This window comes from Zeugodacus cucurbitae, chromosome 4, assembly GCF_028554725.1.
Source record: "Zeugodacus cucurbitae isolate PBARC_wt_2022May chromosome 4, idZeuCucr1.2, whole genome shotgun sequence".
In the NCBI taxonomy this organism is placed as follows: Eukaryota; Metazoa; Arthropoda; class Insecta; order Diptera; family Tephritidae; genus Zeugodacus; species Zeugodacus cucurbitae.
The window spans coordinates 8,714,932-8,740,516 of record NC_071669.1 but is presented as its reverse complement, the minus strand read 5'-3'; the positions used below and the strand labels follow the sequence as shown (position 1 = coordinate 8,740,516).

Genomic DNA, 25,585 nt, shown 5'->3' with positions numbered 1-25,585 from the left:
AGCAAAATAGCTGGAAGATATATATGAGGATGTTAGAAACTCCGTAATCGATTTCCATGTTAGTATTGCGAAACTCTACAAATCGCTTATCATTCCCGTCCTGCTTTACGGTGCAGAAGCTTGGACGATGTCAACATCAGATGAGACGACACTAGGATTTTTCGAGAGGAAAATTTTGCGCAAGATTTATGGTCCTCAGAACATTGGCAACGGCAAGTACCGCAAACGATGGAACGATGAGCTGTATGAGTTATAAGACGACAAAAAGACAGCGGCTACGCTGGCTAGGTCATGTTGTCCGAATGGACGAAAACACTCCAGCTCTGAAAGTGTTCGATGCAGTACCCGCCGGAGGAAGCCGAGGAAGGGGATGGCCTCCGCTCCGTTGGAGGGGATCAGGTGGAGAGCGACCTGGTTACACTTGGAATCTCCAACTGGCGCCGAACTGCGAAGGAAAGAGAGGAGTGGCGCGCTCTCAACGATTCGGCTATAACCGGCTAAACGGTTCAACGCCAATCATATACATACATTGCGAAACTGGTGGAGTATTTAAGTTTTTTGTTTAAGATTTTTAGTTGCCTGACCACAGCGGTATCGTTAAAGACTTCAAAGTCGATAATTTCGCAAGAATTCAAAGAACCTCTACTTCAATCTATTCCTTCTGGAAATGCATCGTCGTTTCCCCTATCTTATTACGTTCTTTGCGAGACCTCAGTAAGCATTGATCAACCACGAGCAACTATCCTTTATACTGCTTGCACATAGCAATATTAATCACGCTGCAATTGTTTTTACAGTTCTGACTGAAGAATGGTTTCTATATTTATATCTACATGCAATGAGAATACAAATTTGGTCAGATGGAAATTGTGAAAGGCATATGAAGGAAAGCGAGATATAAGTATCCAGACACATTATTCTCTACTGTGCAGCGATCGCTGAAATGAGATTGAAACCTTTCGTTAGGCAAACCTTCGAAGAACCATGGGATCAAGAGTGTATTTAGGATCCATACTTAGAGGATATTAGGATACACTTAAGACAGGCGCTCTTAACAATCCATATCAAGCAGCGTCCAACCTATGATATTTTTCTACTCATTACTGCATTATTTGTGCTGATATGACAAAAAAAATAAACTTGAATTTCCACAATATTTACATACTTGCAGCTGGATCCTGTTGAGGTTTTGGAAACAAACAACCCATTACATTGATTTTGATCTTAAGTTTTGGTAATAGCTTGCATTGGTTATCCATGAATGTATGTTGAATTAGCGTACGCAGATGCCACAGAAATGCAGCAGCAGCTGAAGCAAGCTGCACATAAAATGCCAGCAGCAAATATGAATAAATATTATTAAAGCAAGATTAGACTAGCAAATCACATACGAACACCATCGGCACTTTTTTATTAGAAAACGATTGAGAATATAAATTAATTTTTCTTTTTTGTATTTATGTAGCTGCAACAGATTTACGCAGATCTCCCGCGAAATTATTTATTTTTTTTGTGAGTTTGATGTACACAACTTTAGTTTTATTGCGAGACCTGCTGGTACTGTTAGTCGCTTAAGAGACTACTTTTGGTTGTGTTAAAAATGATTTGTTTGCTTTTCAACCGAAAAATTACGCCTTTGTTGATTGCTATGCACACATACTAATAATCACACTTCGAAGTTTTGCAGGATTTACCACACAAATACACAAGCATTTATAATAAATGTGGTTTTAGTACACGCTGTAATGTAAATATTTAGAAATATAAAACGAAAATTCAATTGGTCTGTCAATTACTTGAGAACACGAGAATATAAAAAAAATCAAATTTTCAAACTATTTTTCACTTTATATTCTTTGTTATTGTAAAAAAATTTGTCAACAATTTCTTGTTTTTTCTTTCCTTTCTTTTTTCGAAAAATTCGAAAATTTACAAAACAAATTCTTTATTTATTTTCTTCGCGCGTTTATCTTCACTTTAATGAGTGCCACTCGTACTAAATGTTTATCTGGCAGTATTAATTATTTTCACTCGGTGTTGAAGTACAACTTAGCGTTGGAAATTACCGCACTTAAGTCGTTGAAAAGCGCCATTCAACTGTTCAATTCGTGATAGTTGTTTTGTTAAACAAGTGTTTATTTGCCTTTTAACAATGCCATACTGAAAAATGTTGTCATGCCGTGCAGTGTTGTAAAACGTTCGAAAGTATGCTATGCACACATACACATACTTATGCGTTAATAGCTTGCCACCCACAAGCGGTTGGCTGTAAAATGTATTGGTGCACAATTGTAGTAATATTGGCTGTTGCTGTTTGCCTTTTGAATAGTTGGAGCGTCGTCATTGTCTATGCAAAGTATAACAGCAAATGTAAGAGCAACAATGAAATGTTAAACACCCTTTAATGAGGTAAGTAGAGACGGCACTTAAATTTTCTATAGAGACCTACTCAGATGCACACATAAAACACACTGCATGTACTGTTGGGAGATTTCTAACAATGCTGGGGTCTCACTCTCTTTTTCCGGTAGAACATCTACTGAAGGACTAAGTAAGAACAATTGCATAAAACACAACTCATCGAATTCTATAAATATTTTTTTGAGAAATCTCTGAGCATTTTTTTTGCTTTTAGTTCCGAATGCGATTGATATAGAGTGGACAAAGTAGAAGTGGTCTTAGAAATTCTTTAGTTTCAGAAAATTTAACCTCACAATAAATATAAATTTTACCGAAAAATTAATCAGAGTTCTAAGACCTCGCTAACAATAGCATCAGACTACTTCACCATTAGAGTCGGGTGCCGGGTCACAGCGGAGTTCTGATGAACTTTCTCATAAGAACGCTTCAGCCGAAATATCATGAGATTTGGAACGTGCTGGTGCTCCATTCTCCCCTTCACACTGGCACTGACTGGATCAGTGGACCTCGTACGAACTCGTTAGACAGTGGTTAAGGACCAGCATCTACGTGACAGCGAGATCCTTTTCAGAGTGGATCGTAAGAGGTACACTGAACTACATGCTCTCAGCAAAATTCAACTCGCCGCAATGGCAGGGATTCATACTGAACACTGTCCAATGGTTTCACATGTTCGTGTGGGATTTCTTAATATACTTCAGGCTGCAAATTGCCGATGTTACATAAAGCAAGACGAGATTGAAATATCTAGACACTGTCTCCTACACAGTACAGCTTTTGCTGTAACATTTTTGAAACATCTCAAAAGCACTAGTTACGGCGAAGTAGATGAATTGATACGTCAAGATATTAACCGCCTTAAGAAATTGTTAAGAGTTACGAAGCGCTTTTTCGACGTTTGCCAATCTGTGTTATCCATATTTAGGAGTTCGCGGCATCAAAAAGGACTGGCGATTTTAGTTGTCTAAGTGAGATCCATTGGATCAGTCCCTTAACATAACCCAAGTCTGGTAAGAGTATCGAGTAGAACGAGAATTTCATAATATCGACCGATAAGTCGAGTCCAGTCCAATTTTCTTAACCCCAACTTCGCCACTCTCTAATTATTATTCTATTATTATTTTACTGTTAGAAAATACTAAAGTAAGTTCTGGAATATTTATTAGGTCTACAACTTTGCTTCCGCTGTTGTTATTGTAAATTTATTTTTTTTTTTGTATAAAAACGGTTACAAATGTCGATGAGCCTCAGCCGCACTTTTCTTGGAATTAAAAAATAAAAGCAAAATTTCCCGCAAATGTCGAGAATTCGGCTCCAAAAGTGACATTTTCAGTTGAGAATAAGTTTGGGATGCAAACAGATCTCTACAAATATTTTGTTGGGTTAATGTTGAAGATCGATATATAAAAAATCGATTTAATCGACCAGTGCTTGAGCCTAGAGACATCTATTGGAAAACGGCGGAGGCAAAGTTGTAGGCCTAAGTTAATATGAAACTCTTGGAAGTTGTTGTTGTAACAAATATTGAAAATTTATTTTAATTTTGGGGAGATCGTCCTCTTTCACTTTATTTTTAAAAAGCGACAGCGAATATTATATCAAAAAAAGTTCCTAGTAGAAACCTTGGTTACTTAGGAACATGACTTGGAATATTTTGTCAAATGACCATCCACAGTTTTGGTCTGTTATATAGTGTTCTGTAGAATTTCAGACCAAAATTTTCAAAAAATTAATTTCTTCAGTCTTCCAAATTTTGGGTATTATTAACCTCCAGAAACTTGTAAAGTCACACATTTTTAATATAACATATTGTAAGCATAATGAATGTGGGCGTCTAAGCGCCTTAGTGCCTCCCCTCGGTAGTTCTACTAATTTATACTACTACCTGCACTACGCCCACCACTACTACCAGCAATTGCTTTCAACATTCATCAGCTGACAAGTTAAAAATTACCTTACATTTGTGGTGGCCCCATACATATTTATACATATACATATAAATATTTACTATGTATATGTGAGTAGTATATGCTGCGTGTGATGGTGATGTAGCGTCTCAACCCCATACAACCTGACAGTGACCTTCTTTCATGCAATTTATTTCACTTCATTCATTACATGTGCATGTATTTATTTATTTATAGCTGTCTTTGCGCTTCTCTATACATTTGTCTGCTCATTCTTCCATTGTGGTCCCACTCTGTTAGGCTTTTCGACGTGTTCGTGTACAAGCCACACTGCCTCCGCTTTACCCTGTTATATTTGTAATTCTTACAACAGCGATTATTACCTAATGAGTTGGGGGGCGAATGACATACAATCAGCTGTGGTAAGGCATTGATGAAACACTAATAAACGACGTAATTCGGTCGTACAATTAACAAATAATGATGGAGTAGTACAAAGAATAATATTTAATAATTTATTATCGGGTTATCGAAAATTAATTGATGAAAACATGAAAATTTAAGTACGAAGTGCTATCTATAAATACCAAAGGGATCCCCCAATACTTAAAATAATATGAGATTAACAACTCTTATGGTGAACTTTGGTGAAAGAATAGTGAACGTTTCCAATATACCATCCTCAGTAAATTTTCAATAATATTGTAAGACAGCACTTCACTCTTTACAAGTCAAAATAAATAGTTATGAATGCATACTTGTAAGAAGAACCAATATCTTCGCCACTTAATTTAATGTTTTAGACACTTTACTGACAAAGTCAAATCCAAAGTCAACAGTAGCTACTATAACATAACACTTTAGATTATCAACTACGACCTTAAGTAACTAATTCATGAATGTGTTTCTTCAAAGTTTATATTTTATGGCTGTTTATATACCATTCTTCTGTAGCAACACTAGAAATTCTTCTAAATACACAAATAAACTAAAGTATCTAAGTAAACTTAGAAAAGCTTAAAAGCAGCACGAGGTTGTAAAGAAAATTCAATTGTCTACAATAAAGTAGGTAAACGCAAATAAATTGGTTTAGCAAAAAGACAAATAAAAGAAAATTACTTTGGTAGCATGCGATGAGTAAATCGCATGACATTTCTGTGTATTTTTTGGTTTAAATGTAACAAATGTAACACTGGAGATGCCAGCAATTCGTAACAATCCGACAGATTTCCATTGTATTTTACCACGTTCTTCGTATATATTGCACCTGTCGTAATAAACTGACAGACACTATGGGGAAGTGTGTAAGAGTAATACGAGTAGTATACTCATATTGTAAACTGTATGGTTGCCATGTGTACCAAAACAAATCCGAGAAGAAGAGTTAAATACTCTGTTTGTATGAATTTTTAGAGCTAGGAAATTACAAGATTTCAACTGAAAATTTCTGGTTCAAATCGAACTTGGATAATTACTATTTTACAATTATAGTTTGATGAATAAAAAGTCAGAAAAATATTCTATTTTAGATAATTGGAGTATACAAATCTCCACGAAAATTGACAGTTGACATATTATAAAACACTATCACGTTATGACAATGACAGTTGATGGTGTTGAAAAAAGATAGCTAGTTGACTAGTCGGGGATTCGATTTCTAGTTATTGTGAATTATATACCCAGTTTCGCAACCTCCGATAAGTTGTCGAGAAAACCTGGTCCGATTTTTTCATGTACAATGTTTTGCATTCACATAGAAGATGTACCACAGTCTCTTCTTCTTCTATTTTTTACCAGCTCCTACAGCTGACTACTGTACATTGTTTGGAAACCCCAGTCTATCGGCTTGTCTTCCTATCAGACAATGACCAGTTAACACTCCAACTAGAGTTCTTAAGTCCTTCCTTTAAAATTTCAGTAACCGACACGTACGACCTTTATTCCAATCAGGCCACGTTCTCCTGCTAGTTGATCAAGTCACAGATTCTTTCCACCGCGATTCGGTCCATTCTATGACCAGTGAGTATAGAACTGGATTCAAAAAATCAACTTCGAGTAAATGAAAGAATGAAAATCGTGACAGGCAGTTTCGCTAATCCCAAGTGGAGTATTTTTTTATATATGAATAGTAGTTTTACTCTAGGTTAGGTTAGGTTGTAAGGCTGTTTCCCAAAGGGAAAACACATGTAGACTTTGAAATATAGTCCTTTGTGAAGCCTGGTTCCCCCTTAGATTAACAATTAGGAGTCGACAAACAAATCTGCAGAGATTTTTAATTTCTATATTCGCTATTTCGCGAGCCTGTTCTAAAATGTGAGATCCAAGAAATCTCTTTCTTGATCTCGCAAAGGCGGGACATTCCAGAAGAAAGTGATGAAACGATTCCAACTCACCCTCCTCCATGCAGCTTCTACAGCTAGCATCCGGAATGTTTAACCTTAGAACGTGGATCCCAATGGGGCAATGGCCAGTAAGAACCCCAACGACTGAGGAGCGGTAAGGTTTACTGAGGGCGAAGAGTTCAGTAGACCTACCGCGGTTTACCTTAGGCCAGAACGAACTTGCGACTAAGCATGTGTTGATAACTGACCAGCGCCTACCCAGCTCACCCGAAGCCCATCTGTCCAATAGCAGACCGCAATAGGACAATGGAGCTCCTACATGATTCCATACTTCTAATAGTGGGTTCGTCGTTCCTGACCTTGCAATCTCATCAGCCTTACAATTCCCCGCGATTCCGCAGTGGCCAGGAACCCAGACTAATCTAATTGAAAAGTAGAATGATATTAACCAACCCTGAGCGGATGGTCAATGAACTCAGGGCTAGTATCGCGGCTCTACTATCCGAGTGGATCGCCACCTCCCGAAGCAGTATATCCGTCGCTGATTTAATAACAGCCACTTCCGCTTGAAAAATGCTGCAGTAATCGGGAAGCCTGAAACTAAGGTTGATGCGAAGCTCCCGACAGCAAACTGTCTGTGTCAAAATAATTTCAAATTAATATTTTAAGTGAAAATAGTAGTTTTTCATACGAAAAAAGTCATTTGGTTTGATAGTTTAGTTTAGTCACTAACCATTTCATTTAAATAAAGGAGCCGGAAGGGAAGATAAATAAACACAAAAACAACTAAACAAACAACTCTACAAAGCTTTCACAACTAACTAAGCATCAATAGCAGCCGTTGTTATACCCCCGCTGGCAATGATTTCTCAACATTCATTAGTGCGTGTAATTAGTGTGATTCTTGTGTCCTGCCAGCCTACGCAACAACTACATGGATACATACACACAGACAGATATGTACATACAAACTTACACTCAACATATTTAGCTTTATTTCCCGCTGCTTTATTATGATCTATGCAATGACAGTGCGGGATATGTTAAGTCATTGAGCTTATGTTGAAAATATACATAAACGCGCATATACATATGTATTCCAGCGAGTATATTTGTTTACTTTCATTAACATTTGCCTACTTAGTTATTAGTATAGTGTTAAATTGCGCTGAAGGTGCCGGAACTATGTATATGTATATGTAAATGAGAGAACTTAATGCCAAAAGCTGAAATGAGCAAACGTGACTCGTTAATTGTAGGGCAATCACTGTTACGGAGTGAGAGAGGTCAGTGGTTGGTCTATATAATGTCGCTTGACATTTGACCGGCCAGCTGTTGCATGAATGTGCTAATAATTAGTAGTTGAAAATTCAAACTAATGCACTGTGAGAAATTTTTAAGGAAACAAAGTGAGGTCTGTTTGAAGTAGATGCTTAAGGATCACATAAGATTTAAATACTATCCAAGAAATAAGAACTTTTAATGTGGGAATATTTTCTCAAAAGCTGGTCGAAATACCAAGTGACCCAAATAATATCCATTTACTCACGGTAGAACTCATCTTGACCTATGTGGCTGTTCTTTGATGGTTAACCATCCAATACGAAGGGAATTTCAATCACAATCACGATACGAAGGGAATTTCAATCACAGAGGGCGGTATGAACAATTTATTTCTAATTTAAGTAAATTCTAATGAGACTAAAATCATTAAAAAACACAATTAATTTTTTTCCAAATTTGATAGATATTATTTACCAAAAAACGGAAAATCACCCTTCCATTTCTCACACTGCTCGCCCACTACAACTACACTCGCCTAGCACTAATCAAGCTATTATATTACGTTACTTAAGCAAATTTTCCCTGCTTGATTGGTCTTTCATTGGGGAAAATTTCGGACATCAGTTGGCAGATCGCTTACGAACAACGTCAACTAAATTTAAGGCCTAATGAATTAGTAATTAAAATTGGCTTCAAATGTCAGCGAAATGGGGTCAATAAGCGGCGTAGAAAGACGTAAATAACAACGCGGCAGGATGGATGACGCGCAGCAAGGCAAAAGTTAGGCATCACACAGCGAAGTAACGGAAAGGAAGCATGCTTTAAGGCGCTGTAAGGTAGTGGCGTAAATGTGGGTGGGTAAATTTTAAATGAAATCAATATTTAAGAAGCAGCAGGAAATTAAAGAATTTAAAGTTTTGTTAAAGATAGATTAAGGCTAGGTGTGCCTACAAATTTTAGGCTGATGACGCTTTAAAGCTGGAGTAGATTTCGTTTAGTGAGGTAAGTCATTTAATTATTTAGAGATTTTAAGAGTTAGATAAAATAAATGTTTCAGGCTTTTGTTATGTTATGTTATGTCATATTATGTTATGTTATGTTAAGTTAAGTTAAGTTAAGTTAAGTTAAGTTAAGTTAAGTTAATTTAAGTTAAGTTAAATTATGCTAAGCTAAGTTATGTTATAGTTATGTTCTCTTCAAAATTAAGTTTACGTTATGTTATGTTAAGTTGTTAAGTTATGTTATGTTAAGTTAAGTTATGTTATGTTATGTTAAGTTAAGTTAAGTTAAGTTAAGTTATTTTATGTTATATTATGTTATGTTATGTTATGTTATGTTATGTTATGTTATGTTATGTTATGTTATGTTAAGTTATGTTATGTTATGTATTGTTATGTTATGTATTGTTATGTTATTTTCAATAAAATGTTGTACTTTAACTATGTACTTTATTTTTTATTTTCTACATCTTGTTTTATTACTTAAATTACTTAACTTCCACACTAATTGCCGTGTATTTAGACAATGCCGATTGCCCTAAAAATGTAAGCACTAGGGAATAACAAAAACAAGAAAAATAACAACCGCAGACAACTTTAAGCAGATTGGGCAATCGTAAAAAAGCACGACAAATTCATTTATGGCCCAGACAAAAGCCGCTAAAAAAATATATAAAAAAAATAACACACAAAAGCAAATGTCAAAACACATTGGGACATTTATTCAAATTCAAAAGAAGTCAGTACACAAGTACACCTGTCTACGATTGTTTAAATATTTAAATACAAAACACGCACATGTACTTGGCTAAAGTGTTTAGGGAGCTCAACAATACAAGTGTGCTGGGAATAATTTGGAAATTGACTGTTAAAGCGCTTAAGAAGAATGCAGAGGTTAAAATGTATGGTATATTTTACAATTTAAAGCAATTGAAAACATTTTTGAAGTATACTTTTAGGCGGTTATTATATTATTATGTTAGAATGCTGTTATAGAAAGCGGTTTATTTGGGTAAATAGCATGTAATTGTAGTAAAAGAAGAAAATAATATTTTATTTAACAATAAAAATAAAAAAAACAAATAAATATATAGAAGAGCGAGAGGAAAATTCAACAAAAAATATATAGAAGAGCGAGTAGAAAAAATCAAACGTTGAACTCCTTCAATTTCTGATTATTGCATCATTAAGATGTAGAGCACGTCGGCATATTTACAGCTGCCTTCACGCAAAATAAAAATAAATTTGCCAATATGACATTGACCTTGATGAATTTCAGTGACGAGACGCATGCATGTCTTACAGACTCAGATATACATGTTAATAGATATGTATGTACATATGGATTGGTAGACAGTAAAGCTGCTTGGTAGGGCAGACGTCAAAATATGAAAAATAAAATAAATATAAAAAACAAAAAATACATAGAAAAAACACAAAAAACAAGTGAGTAAAGAATTTTATTATCAAATTAGCATTTAAACACAGCAGGCGTCAGATCAGGTTGCCAAGCGCAGTTACTGCTTGTTTGTATGTAACAACTACATTCACTTGCTTCACATGCTTTTTGTGAAATTCTGTGAAAAAAATAAAATTTCCACTTTAGTGTCATCACCTAATAAGCTTGTCTGCATAACTGACAAATACAGTAGCTATACACATCCACCCACTCAAGTGGCAGCACTTCCATGCACAGCTAAATACTACTGTGTCAGTGTCTGTGTTGCCTCTTAATTTCGAGCATGTGAAAATGTTGATTAAATTTTTACTGCACATTGTGCGCGAAAAACAGTTAAGCATTTCTGAAAATGCATATATGTATGTAGTTGAGCGTGGCTGCATATTTACATATACAAAGTAACTGGTACGCACGCGAATTTGGCAATTACTTGCAGCTGAACTTTTCGCCTCTTCGTCAGAAAATGTCAGAAGTTAACTTAAGTTTGCACATTGAAAGCCAAAAGTTGGCGCTACAAGTGTGGGGAATGCAGTCAATTACAGTTAAGTGCCTTAACTGCTTTTGGCAACACTGCCAAACTAACGTAACGGGATATTTTGCATTAAGTGACTAATATTTGAAGTCAAGTGAAGTTAAGTTTTAAAGCAGTAAAGTTATGAAGAAAATTACATATATTAGGTAGGCAAATATCTCCCTTCAGCTTGCTCTTTATTCAATGCTTTATAAAAAGTGTTATAATAGAGTATAGGAGACTTAGTTAAAATTTGCGCCATTTCGTTCGATAATCTGTTACCATCTAGACCGAAACCTCATAACACCCCACTCGTGGAAGCCTACCTCTTTATTTGCGAAGAACTCGGACAGTCACTTTTCACAAGCCTCGTTTGAGTTCAACTTTACACCACCAAGGTCGTTCGCCATAGACAGGAACAGGTGGTAATCACTTGGCTCTATGTCCGGGTTATATGATGGATGCCATAAAATCTCCCATCCGTGCTCCCGTAGTTTCTGACGAGTCATCAACGAAGTGTGTGGTCTGATGGAACACTACACACTTCCTGTTGGCCAATTCTAAACGCTTCTGGTCGATCGCCTGCTTCAAGCGGTCCAGTTGTTTGCAGTAGATGGTAGAATTAAGCGTCGGGCCATATGGGAACAGCTCATAGTGGATGATTCCCTTCCAATCCCACCAAACACACAGCAAAACCTTCCTGGCCGTCAATCCCGGCTTGGTCACTGTTTGGGATTCACCGGCCTTCGACCACGACCGTTTTCGCTTGATATTGTCGAATGTGATCCATTTTTCGTCCACAGACACCATCTGCTTCAAAAGTAGGTCGAGTTCGTTCCGTTTCAACAGCATATCGTAGGCGTTGAGTCGGTCCAGAATGTTTTTTTTGCGCCAAATCATGCGGCACCCAAACATCAAGCTTTTTGTGTATCCAGCCTTCTGCAGATGGTTTAAAATGGTTTGGTGACTAACTCCCCTCTCCTGGGCGATGTCACGTGATGCCACATGCCGGTCTAACTCGATGTTTTCCATGGTTTGATGGTATTCGTCGTCACAGGTCTTCTGCAGGCTGGCTTATCCATGGTGCCGCTTTTACCAGCTCTGAATTGTCGCAACCATTCCTCCACAGTTCGAAGTGATATAGTACCCAAAACACCATTAATCTCACGGAACGTTTCTCTAGCGGATTCGTATTTAACGAAGGAAAACTTTAAAATAACGTGAATTAGGCGTTAGTGAACTCCGTTTTAGAAAGAAACCCATATTTTTTTCAATAAAAGGCTTAAGGCAGAATTGAACGTCAGTAAGGTTTTTCTATTTGTTTGGTGGCATCGGTTTGGAATCATCTCATTCGAAACTGTTCTGTCAACAGTTCAACCGTCTGAAAGAAGCCACTGCCCAGAAGTGGCCAGCTATGATCAATAGCGAAGGCATAGTGTTCCATCAGGACAACGACAGGCCACAGGCATCGACAGTGACCCGCCCGTAGTTCCAAGAGCTTGATTGGGCGGCTCTCATGCAACCACTTTATAGTTCGAACCTGTCAAACAAATGTGTACTACTGGTTCCTGCCTTCCTGCATCCATGTCAAATGATTCAACTCACCTTCATGGAATACAAAATTTACCAATTCTCTCTACCACTCTTAATCCCAACCACTAACACTGTCAATCAATTCTCAAAAGAGCTCACAACTACATAGTTTCACATATAGTACATTTTCCTATATAGTATATTGAACATATGCCAATATTCAACTCAAACGTATTTCATTTTATATGCAATTAACAAAATCGACAGATCTGCAACGTTGCTAACTCGTAACTGTAACTGTAAATGATAGCGTCATGTTTTTTGGAGTGCGTAATCATGTGTAACACATTATACAGGCAAATAAAGTAAAAAGCATTACCACTTAAGGGAATTAAGCGTGCCAATAAACTCGTCTAATGGCACTTACTGTCGCATATGTATGTACATTTAAATGTTGTTGTTTTTTTTGGATTTTGACAAGACAAATGCAGTTAAAAGCGAGCAATTTGGTCATAAAAATTTGAGTACAGATGCACATTTGTGTAAAAAGTACTAGTACCAAACGAACATATGAGTGGCTACAGTGAGAGAAAATGTAAAATATTTGAAGAGTTTTTGTAGTAAATTCGGAAAGTAATCATATGTGTTACCTTGTGGTAGAAGGTATATGGAAATTCAAATAATAACGGGAGAATTTAATTCAGAGATCTTTCGTAATCTTAAGGACCTAAGGAGTGTACGATATAACTCCTTACATTAGCTATGGGAAACTACTGGACAAAATATTGGCCCGAAGCCCTATCATATTACTGAGTCGGAATAGAGATGTTCTTTTCCCAAGTATGGCAAGCCAATAAAAATTTAGTTACGAAAAACTGATTCTTGACGAAACTGAAAAGCGAATGGGTCTTCGAATTTATCTAGCACTAACCTTTTGCAGTCGATCTAGAAGTATATAGATTTTTCGATGTATGTCTGTCGACATCGAAAATAACTGATAAAAGGGAATGCCTACGACAGACTAGAGTTTAAGAAAGCAGGGCAATAACTTAAAAATATATTAAAGTGGAGACATAAACGACCTCAAGGCTGGAATTGAAGGAACCAATAAGTGTCTTATACCAACTCCTACCAAGATGAAGGAGTCCGAGAAAGGAACAGAAATAATCGGAGTTATATTGAAATCGATCAAATTTTGTAGATGGGAAAATCCTTTGTATCAACAGAAGCTGTTTGTATGTAACAGATATTACAAGTAAAGTGAAAGTTATTCCTCGACGGAGCCTAGGGCAAAAGAAAGAAAGTCGTCGAAGTACATGTACGTCAAGTACATAACATAGTAGAAGAATCCGAACAGACAATCTTGAGTCAAAGCTCAATAGATGGATATCTTTCTATTGAACTCTGCTTCTATGGAGAGCTTTAGAGTTCTGGAAACAAAACAGCTATAGAGAGAGTGATTTCCCTGAATCTCAATTCAGAACTCTGAAAAGTGTATATTTCAGCATTCGAACAAACCACCTTTGATTTAAGAAACAACCTTATCTCCACAGAGAGATTTCAATCTATTGAATTCTGATTCGATGAGTTACAGCTATGCTGAAACTGATTTATATTCCCAATTTCTGCAAGAACTCGAAAACTTCCAATCTAGAACTCTGGAAAGTGTACATTTCAGCAACCGAACAGACAACCTTGAATAAAACTTAGGTAAACAGAGGGATTTCTTTCCAGTAAACACAGATTCTACTGAGAGCTTTAGAGCTCTGGAAGGAAAACAGTACACAGAGAATGATTATTACTAAACTCAGTTTTTGAATGAACTCGGCACCATCCCACTCTAGAACTCTGTAAAGTATACATTTGAGCTTACACATCAGCATGCTTCAACGTACTAAAATCGAAAGCATTACCAACTTAACGATGAGTAATAATTGCCAAATTATATATCTATTTTATTATGTATACTAAAGCATATGAGTTTCTACATACATATAAACATATGAATATAAACCAATAAAGTGCCAATAATATTTGCAACATCAAACGAGGTAGTAAACTGCAAACAAGCGCATAAATCAGATATTATATATTTACATACCACCCTCTACAAACGCCACACAGGAACAAAATGTCAAACGAGGACGTCGTAATTGCATACTTATTGACATGAGAGCAAATACATGCGAGGAAATGCATTCCCAAGAGACTGAAAATATTTGAAATAAATGAAGCAACAAAGACAACAAATTCCAGTTATTTGATTATGACAGTTTAGTTGCGCTTTGTGAATACTTGCAATGAACTCGTTTTGTGGCATGTTGCAATTAAGGGGAATAATTATAGTTCATAAGCGCATAGTTCAATGAGATTATTCAGATGAAGTTGATGATCTGGATCAAGTGCAAATGAGTCAGTGGACATTAAGGAGAGTCGATAGTTATATTCATTGAAGAAATAAGCTATAACTGTAAATTATACGCTGCTCTTAAACTAACTATTATAATAGAGGTGATTAAACTTGTATTCTATGACAGCGAAAGAAAGTGAGACAATATAGAATTGATGGCTCTTGGAGTGTCACATTTGATTTATATGAATTTGAGTGCTTTCTCTTTGAGTATTTTCTTATCTCACGATGAACTTGTTGAATGAAAAGACATGATTATGGCAATATGAGAGTTTGTCCTTATACAAAGTGTGTTCAAAAAATAACGGGAATTTTAATATTATATTTAAAAAAAATGTTATTAATGTTGTAGCATATAAACCAGTCCTCAATCGATATTATACTATAGCTTCATCCAATAGTCAAGATACTTCTCAAACCGAAACGTTAATTTCTTTAAAAATGCTAGGAATAAAAAAAACGTTTGTTCGGCGGCCTTCTTAGACGTGTCTCAGGTTTTTGATAGAGTTTGGCATTCGGGTCTACTGCTCAAATTGAAATGCATGTTACCCAAAAAATAGTGCGATTTAATTGCTTTCTACCTAAAAGATAGATACTTTCGCATAAAAGAGAGTATGCATACTCAAACTTGCAACCGATAGAAGCGGGTGTTACCCAGGGAAGCGTGTTGGGGCCAATGCTTTATTTGCTTTTTACAAGTGATATCCCCACTGATTGAAGTTATGTGACAGCGAGATTTGCCGATGATACAGCCCTGTTAACAGCTGGAGAGTCAACCTCAGTATTTACCCTTCGAGTGAAGACAGCAGTCAATTAAATTAAACGATTCAAAATCAATGCACGTAGACTTTACTTAAAAAAAAAACGTCATACCATTCCATTTATATAAATGGTACTCCAATACCACATCACAATAATGCTAAGGACCTAGGAATCACCCTAGATGCTAAGCTTCGCTGGAAAGAACATGTCAAGAAAAAAACGGGTGAGCTTGATTTAAAATTTGCTAAGTTTTACCATCAAGTCGGTAGGAGATCCACGCTTTCAATCGCAAACAAGCTGTTTATATATAATCAAGTACTAAAGCCAATTTGGACCTATGGAGCTCAACTATGGGGTTGCTAAAGTCAAAGATGTATTGCCTGCATTCAGCGCTTCCAAAATAAGGTACTAAGAAGTATATGGTATGTTAAATCTCCTCCTTGGTATGTTAGATCTGGTGGATTCAGGTAGTAAATGAAATAACCAAACTTGCAAAGTCTCACGAAATGAGGCTTAGACAGCATGTAAATGAAGTGGCATCCAGACTCATAGGAACTGTTGAACGAGAAAACCGACTGAAACGTATGAGGCCTTCAGACTTAGGAAGGCAACACTTCTCAAACTCGCTTTTTGTAATAACCTCTTTCGATCTTTCAGCGATTTCTCGTATGCTTCTAATCCTCTTCTAATCCTGCTTCTAATTGAATCCAATGCGAGAGAATGGGTTGATGCCTCATTAAAATAGTATAAATACTTTCTTCTATCATACAAGTTTTGTATTAAAGACTTTAGACCAGTTTTAATAGTATGAATAGTCCATAACTTGAATTTAAGTTAAACCCTCACATATTAATTTTTTCCGGAAAAAAGAACGAAAAGTCTTTGCGCAACTGTTAGAAGACATTTTACAACAAGGTTGCAGCGTGAGTGTTGTCAGGCTTGTTGAACAACTGGTATAAGTCAACTGGTATAATGCATTCGATTCGCTACTCTTTAACATTTAACTTATTGGAGGCAACTACAGATAATTAGTTAAATATTTTGAATAATATTCTTAGTATGACTCACCAGTTCAAATCAAATTCAGCACTTGCCACTTTTGGTACCCATCTCTCGCATATTATTAATGCAAAACTTAAACCATTTGCACTCTTCTAATCTACACCATCATCAAGAAATTAGATTTTCATGCGCAAATGATGCGTTTTGAATTTAAAAGCAATTCCAACATACATCCTTTTTCAGCAAATGTCAGAAAATGAATACATATTTGAGCGTATCAAATTACTTGAAAGTCCCAACATAAGCGCCATAAATCACAACAATCCAACAGCGTATGAATCCTTTCAGATTTACCCAAAAGGATTTGCATGGCGAAGACAACCAAATGGCGCCATAAAATTGAACTAGAAAAGCAACAAATACAGTACAGTGTTGTAAGCAAATAGCTATGCATCAGTGCTGTCGCTAAGCGTGAAAAAATGCTGTGTGGAAAAAGGATTGGTATCATATTTTTTCCAGAAAGCTCAAAGCATTGCATGACATGACAATAGATCAGAGAGTACATAAATAAACGAGTACACGAACACACAAATACAAATACAAACAAGTGCAACGAAGGAAGTAAATAAGTATGTGTAGACTGCATTGTGTGCCTGGTATAGAATAACGTGCTGTGATATTAAAGCTTTTGCTGTCACTTTGCATCAATGTCAACGACAAACCAGCGCGCACTGGCAGTTAAAGTGCGGAGGAAAGTGCAAAAGTGGACAGTGAAACGTTTAGGGAATGTGGAAACAAGCGAAGCCTCATGGTAAAGGCTCAACAGAGAAACAAAAGGAGCGACAAAATGTGAAGGATGAGCTGCTAACAATGAATTAATAAACAGAGTGTCGCAAGGACCAATGGCCAATCACGCTTAGAAGCAGGAAGAGGTGGTATAGGAGAGTAGCGAGTCAAAAGCAGAAACTCACAAGAAGTAAGTAATTGAAGTAACAGCTTTAGAGAGTTCACAACTAGGGAGCGGCGAGGTCATGTGACGACTGCACAACAAAATGTTAGATTGCCGGCGCTAATTGATGAACAGGCGAGCTGAAGAAGCCATGATTGGCAGACGAATGCAAAGTGAAGTGACAAATAATGTATGGAACCAAAAATATGAAAGAATAAATATGATAACAACAGAATTAAGCAAGAAAGCGTGTAGAGTAATAAAAAATCTGAAAAGAAGTAGAAGAAATTGAGGCAAAACTGCATATTTCAAGCAAATGGAGTAATTTGTTGGTTAAAACATAACTTAAGTTGTAGTTTCTGAAGTTGTTGTTACTATAACATTTATTATGTTCATCATTTCTGTTTATTTGCAAGTTTGATCTCATCTCAGCATTCACCAAACATTTGTAACTTTTCTCGTTTTCTTTATTATTATTGTTCATTTTGTTGTTCTTTCTTTCCTTCAACATATTTCACATTACCTTGCACTTATTGCTGTACTAATGACGAAAAAGAAAATGCATTACAAGAACAAGTGGTCGGCGACTATAATGCGCATACTTCAAATGATTTAGAAGATAAAATACCAAAAAATAAAAATAAAAAAAAAGGAAAATGAAATCCTGAAACTGCCCAATATTAAGATGTCTGACTGTGACTATGAAAATCATGCTCATAATAAGTATTGTTGACTGACAAAGTTGACCGCATGCCAAGAAACATATAAAGAAATAATAAAAATGAAATAAATTTGCGAAGCTATAAATTTTGACAGCTCTTCGGCCGCTTGTGAATGAGTGAGGCGCGCTGAGTCTTTTGCCAAAAAAGCCATTGCTGTCATCCATCACTGATGACTGTGGAAGATGAAAAATGACAGCGGTCCAGCAATGAGTTGATGAGTAATGCGGGCAATAAAATGAAAATATTCATGTTGATACATATGGGGCATTCTCTGGAAAAAAAGCCACTTGAAAAAAAAAAGTTCTTTATTTTCTGTGGCAATGATATATCTTTGCTTTGTTGCCATACTGTAAGGGGCCAAAGTTTTTTGTAAAAAAAATTTCGAACCGCCATAACTTTAAAACAAATGAACGGATTTTAAAACACCCTGTGACTTTTTTGTACAGAATTTCTCAAACTTTGAAACTGTATATCGTAAAAATTTTTAAAATTAATTTTTCATAGCAAAAAAATAAAAAAAAAAATCTTTTTTGGAATTTTTAACAATTTATGCCCCCTTCGATTTTTTTCGAAAATATCTTAAAATGTTCCTTATTTCATCACCCTTTTATCCCCCAAAGTGAATTTTGGGACAGCAATATTTGTATGAGCTACAAATAAAAAACCAACTCAGAGCATGATGAAAAATCATTGATTTATGCACTATTATTATCAGAATTTAGCGTAACCCAGGATTAACGACGTGGACGTAGCAGACATTTAATCCCTTTTTGTTTCTTTTTATTTTTTAATATTTTTTTTAATTTTTTTGTATTTTTCAAATTTTTATTTTTTTTTTTTGATTTTGTTTTTTTTTTTGAAATTATTACGTACTTGATTCTAATCTACGTAATAATTTAATTAATTTCTACGTAATAATTTTGAAAAAGATGATACCCTCTACATCAATGCTATATACTTTATCTAGATTTCGATTCGATTTCGTATCTTCAGCCATAATTTTAAACACTACAGCTTCGAAAAGATAATGATCGTATAGTATAAGATTAGTGTTCTATGTTCCGAAGTTCTGAGAAGCTATAGTGGAGGTCAGCTAGTAATAAATCCAGGAACATATTCATTTTAACAGCGGCGAAACAAAATAATGGCGGCATTAGGTTCAGAATACTAAAAAGATGCCTAGGATCATCTGAGATCCAGTCGTTGATAAAAGTAAGAAGACGAATATTATATATGGATCATTATTTCAAAAGATTTGAGGTATCCGGTAGCAGTATTTATAGTTAGCTTGAAGATAAATGGGATCAGACTCTGAGATGGCAGTAGGTATAATATTCTAAAATGATAAGGATCATCTGAGATCCAGTCGTTGATAAAATTAAGTAGATGGATAGGAGATATGGATCATTATTTGATAAGATTTTAGGTTGGATACCAGTAGCAGTATTTATAGTTAGCTTGGAGATAAATGTGATCAGATTCTGAGACTGAAATTCGAAATATTATCAGAGAGTCTTTAAGAAGAGATTAAACTGCAATATAAGTTCTTTGGTCGTTATTGAATTATTAGTTTCTGAATATATCTTATTGGAACTATAATTTGAAACTATGAAAGTTGGAACTCTAGAACGATGTCCACCAGGTTGGTCAGCCAAGTGTCGTTGTGCTGGTCAAGCAAGAAAAAACGTTGTCAGCTAAATTTATTGCAACATCTACAAAAAAGAGCTACAATTTCCAAAACTACCGCCTAGTTGTTGAGCAAATAATGAAGTGAACTTTTCGTGAACTAACCGTACAAAACATACAAAGTATTTTATGATGATACGTAAGACTGAAGGCAAAAGTAGTAAAAAAGACAAAGTTTCACGACAACTACAAAGATATACAAACAAGCAAATTATATAGATGCCTACAGTATTTCGTTACTTTTGGGCGGCAAACTTTGGCGTATGCAACTTACAACAAAAAAATGAAAATAATTTGGCCATTTCTTATGTTGTTGCTGATATTTCATGCAGATGGCATACTATACTCATATATAGTCAGTAGATTATGTTGATTGAGCATAAAAGTGTATATATACATGCATATAAAAACTATTTATATTTCTGAGTGTGTATATATTATACTCAGTGAAGTGTCTATATCACAACGTGTTCCAATTCATCAAAATTTCACTCGATTTTTTTTTCGCTTATAAAGCCATACATATTAATCCACCTTCTTACAGACATTTTACATAAATTTTCTAACCATACCAAACCCTATTTACCGTTCTAATTTATCGCAAATATTTACCCCTCTCTCTCTATCTCAACGCCTCCCACATTTATGTTGTTCAACGAAGTGCGAATTGAAATCAAACGATTTGTAAAAGTATGTACATTTTCATAGTAAATCAAATGCATTCTGCATAAGGCTTTGGCATACTATATGCACTACGCTACTGAAAACTACAAGGAATTGTATGTAGACACACATAAATACATGCAAATTTCCTCGCATTCGATTTTCAAGTTTAGTGCATACATTCTTCATCCATTCGACATGCAGTGTCCTGTACGATTTGCTTGTCGCTGTAAAAGTTTACGACTTTTTTTTAGCTTGAACACAACGTGTTTTTCCTAACGGTGATTGATGCATTTTAGTGCAATGTTTTAGTGAAAAAACAAAAATCAAAAAATATATGACACATGAAGAACACTCAAATGCACTGAATAAAACGGAATGCATAAAAGTAAAGTGCGCTAGTAGTAGTATAAAGTGTCTGGTAATGCAAAATATTTATTTTACAGTTATAAAAGTGACATATGCAATATACTCGTGATAAACTTGACTTCAGTAGAAACGAGTTAAGTTGCTAAGGAAATTTAAATAAAGTTGGAATGAAATCAATGCACTGCGCTTCAATATAGTCGAAGTTTAATGAGTATTTTTTGGCAAAAAAATTTTAACTGTAGGACTATTTTCGATTTTCTGGCGAACTTTTTGTTGGAAGTGATTTCAACTCAGACATTATTAAAGAAATTTGGTTATAAGGCAAAAAAACTGATATTAATTCATGAAATTCTTTGATATATTTTGAAAAAAAAAATCATAAAACTGAACATACATTTATGATCTCAAATAAGGTTTGGATGAATAAGTCAGGAAAGTTTTTTGAAAAATTCTATCAAATAAAAACTGTTCATCAAATCTACAATTTTCGAAAAAAAATTAACAATTGCCAACATAAAAACACAGAAAAAAAAGACAGATTAATTCTTAAAGCCTCGAACTTCTTTATTATAATATTAAGGAGCTGTACCAGTGTAATATTAAAAAAAATCCATTTTTTTTTCTTTTTTGTTTATTTGATAGTTTGTACTTTCAAAAAATATCGTGTGAAAGCAGTAAGCTCGTATTTTGAATAGTTGTTGAATGTCAGCGTTCTAAAGAGCGACCGTTCGCAGGTATAAGCTGCTATAGTCGAAACTTTAAACGCGTTTTTCTCTATTCTATTCATTCGGCTGGAATCATGTCAGCCGTTGGGGAATTTTTTTATGGCACCTCCGTAGACAGCATATAACTCCATTATCTATAATATAAAAATGAATCGCAAAATGTGTTGCTAAGCGCATAACTCGAGAACCGCTGAACCGATTTCGCAAATTCATTGTTTAGAATGTTTTTAGAGGTACCGGGATGGTTTTTACGGAGAGAAAAATTAGAAAAATTGCCTGAAAAAGTCTTAAATCCACAATTTTCTAATCACTCCTATCACTAAAAACAATTTGTGTCGTTTGCCTCGAAAAAAGTAGAGAAGGGCCAAACCGATCTGGCTAATTTCAGTTTTGAAATATTTATGAAAAGCCAGGGAAGGATTAGAAAGTAAGTATATATCGAAAAATTGTGAGGAAGATAACAAAAATATGATTTTATTTGAATTGACAACAAAATTATAAAAAAAAAAAAACAAAACAAAAAATAATAATATTTTGAAAGTTGTCATTGTTGCTTTGTTAAAATATTTTTATCATTGTTCAATTGTATAAGGTGTCGATAGCCCAAAACAATTTGTAACAAGTAGGGAAAGGCAACCGAACATTTTATACTCTCGAAATTTATTGATGTAATTTTATTACACACAATGTGAAATATAGTCCAATAGAATAACGAAAATCAGCATATATAGTACATGAGGGTTGAGGTAATGCCTGAACCGATTTCCATCATTTTCAACGCCCAGTTATAATGGGAATAGGAGCAACTTCACACCTGTTAGTAGGCAGACAAACGTCAATTCGGCCTTGAAATTACTCCTAAATTGCAAATCAACGAAACACCAGTCTGCAAAATCGCCTTTAAGGACTTTAAAAGATTTACGCGACAACGAAAACATAAAATATATAATATATATATATATATAAAGAGGAGCTTATTCATCGTATTTTTGCTGACATGAAACCATAATATAATAAACATAAATGGCTGATTGAATGACCTACATTGGTGATAAAAAAACAAAGATCTCTTTGATCTTAATGCGGCAATTTAGAATTTCGTTAAAGGAGAGTTGACACAGCTACAAACCAGGATGACGTATTCAATTATCCCACAGACTATTTTAAATTGCTGGACCATCCCCACTCACTTGCAATTAAAAGTAGTGTGAGTTGTCATCATGCTGCGTAACATAAATCAACATCAAACTTTGCAAAAGAACAAGATTGGCTGTGAAGAAGGTAATCAATATCGTCACTAAAGCCAAGATAAAGCCAACTATGAAATTTGGTCATTTGTTACTTTCTCCAATATACGATTAAAAAATCAAAGTTTTACAAATTATGATGATTTACGCTTAACACAGATCTACAATAATGTCTATCAATCATTTTAAATTTTATCGGCTATAACGTTTTCGTCTTTATGCGTAAGAATTTTTTCTCTGCATTGAAAGATTTACTAATTTAATGTATAGTATACCTTAGCCACAAAAACGTGTGGCCGGGTCTGCTAGTTTTTCAATATTTTTGTAAAAATAAAATCTTAAATTATAGCTGAAAATATACCTTACATATTAAGTCCAAAAAGTAGCTGTTAACAGAAAAGCTGCAGAGGCAAGATGCTTTCCATATTTAACGCAGCAATAAACAGAAAATGAATTTAAATAAATAAATAAAATAGAAGCAAAAGCAACTTGTGGAGGAACGAATATATGTGTGAATATATAAAGGGCAAGAAATGAAGCCAAAAAGTTCATAAATATCATGGATATCATGTATATGAGTTAGCGGCTGATTGGGAGGTTGAGAATATAAAAGGGTGCAAGATAGGGGTTAAGGCTTGCTAACTGAGCCTTAAAGAATTCCAAATATTCATGCGAATAGTACATAGTCGAGTTATCTATACAAAGAAGCGTAATTAAGTATATTAAGCTGATATTCCAGATTAATGTGATGTATATACTTATAATATGAGTGCTTTAAAGCTAAATAATTCAATGAGAAGTTTTGCAAAAATCTAATTATTGAGCTTTAAAATCAGATTTCACTCAATATATGTAATGTAGTTTGCATCAAATTACAAATTCAGTCAAAAAGTTGTCGCTAAGCTTTAGAGTCACTTAAAATAGGTATCCTCTATACTACATGATGACAGTGCGTATGAGTAACATTTTAAGTGTACTAAACGCCATCGACCTAAATGTTGCTATTACCTTATCTAACAAAACAAAATACATACAATACAAACACTGAGGTCATATTAAAGGCTGGCAAGCGAAAAATTGGGATTGGCAGGTAAACAAAGGTAAATAATACCTGTGGATATAATATACACATCCAACTATATAGCACATTGAAAGATTTTATAAACTTCTGCTGGCAATACCAGCAATCACAACTGCCGCAGACAGACAATGAATTGAATGCTGGTCTAGACATACATACATATTTCTGGGTATATGTTTTCATTAACTTTTGTTTAAATTTCGATACGTGGCATTAAATTTCAATTGTATTCCTTATATATATATGTGCATTGGTATGCCTGCCGCAGCATTTGGGTCCCAAAACGTTGAAAGCCAACGCACGTCGCTTAAAGCAACACAAAAAAAGGGTTGCTTTATTGAATTCGGCGAATTCTAAGAATTTTACACTGCTGTCACAGCATAAATATTTATTGTTTATTATTTCTTTGGGATTAGCGGCGGTAAGGCTTCAAATTTATAAGGATTATATGATGAAGTGTGTGTGTGTGGGTGTAACTGCGGGCGAATTGAATATTAAATCAATTTATTTTATATCCGAAAAAGCGGTAGTAAATCAAATATGACATAAGAATATTTGTGAAAGTGTTGTACAATTTATTTGCTGATTTTTTAGGGAAATATATAGAAATATAAAAATTATAAAAAAAAAAAATATTTAAAAAAAATTAAAAAAATATTAAAAAAATTAAAAAAATATTTTTAATTCAAATAAATAATAAATAAAAAAAAATTAATTAATTAAATTAAAAAAATATTTAAAAAAATTAAAAAAAAAATATTTTTAAATTAAAATAAATTTAAAAAAAAATAATTAATTAAATTAAGAATTGAATGTAATTTATTTTTTAATTTAATTAATTAATTTTTTTTTAATTTATTTTAATTTAAAAATATTTTTTTTTTTAATTTTTTTTAATTTAATTAATTAATTTTTTTATTTATTATTTATTTGAATTAAAAATATTTTTTAATTTTTTTAAATTTTTTTTTTATAATTTTTCTAATTTTATTTCCCCAATGAATTACATTAAATTCTTAATTTTTACTCTCTACTTTATAAATTCTCTTTCACTTTTTAAACAACACATAACTCCATCCAAACCCCCTATTCCTTACTCTCATGCATACACAAAACCCCACCAAATCTTTTTAATGCTTGCTCCCATTTCAGGTAAACCAGAAAATTTGCCTATAAAATTGCTATAAATTCCATAAACTCAGCTCTTATTTCTCGGAAAATTTCTTGTACAAGTTAAAGTATGCAAGCAGCCGCATAAAGCTTTTCGAATGGCCAATAAATGTGGGTAATAATTGGTATTTGAGGATAAAGGCGAGTGGAGAAGGAAAAGTGTGGAAACACAACACTCAAGTTAACACATAGATAAGACATACAAACCTATAATGGCACGCATAATGGCTAACCGTAAAAACAAGAAATTCCGTTCGACGTTATTGCAATGAATAGTTATTATGAATATATGCTGATAAGGTATGTGTTAGAAGGTAAGACTTTCTTTTTTGATTTTCATGTGA

At 34.5% G+C, this 25,585-nt stretch overlaps 1 protein-coding gene and 1 long non-coding RNA gene across 4 annotated transcripts in view; one reads left to right on the top strand and one right to left on the bottom strand.

The window, feature by feature from the left end:
• Window positions 1–25,585, bottom strand: part of LOC105208828 (serine/threonine-protein phosphatase rdgC) — a 91,163-nt gene that overhangs the window by 47,419 nt on the left and 18,159 nt on the right. Inside the window, exon 1 of one of the 3 annotated variants that reach the window (XM_011178904.3) lies at window positions 1,166–1,929. The exons of the other annotated variants lie outside the window; for them this stretch is intronic. Within the exon in view, the coding sequence (XP_011177206.1) occupies window positions 1,166–1,259 (94 nt within the window). The 5' untranslated portion in view covers window positions 1,260–1,929. Of the gene's footprint in view, window positions 1–1,165; window positions 1,930–25,585 lie in introns of those variants that run through there. 3 annotated transcript variants of the gene reach the window in all.
• Window positions 1,929–25,585, top strand: part of LOC128921482 (uncharacterized) — a 33,113-nt gene continuing 9,456 nt past the window's right edge. Inside the window, exons 1-2 of the long non-coding RNA XR_008470921.1 lie at window positions 1,929–2,409; window positions 25,224–25,555. This is a non-coding gene — a long non-coding RNA (uncharacterized LOC128921482). The remainder of the gene's footprint in view (window positions 2,410–25,223; window positions 25,556–25,585) is intronic.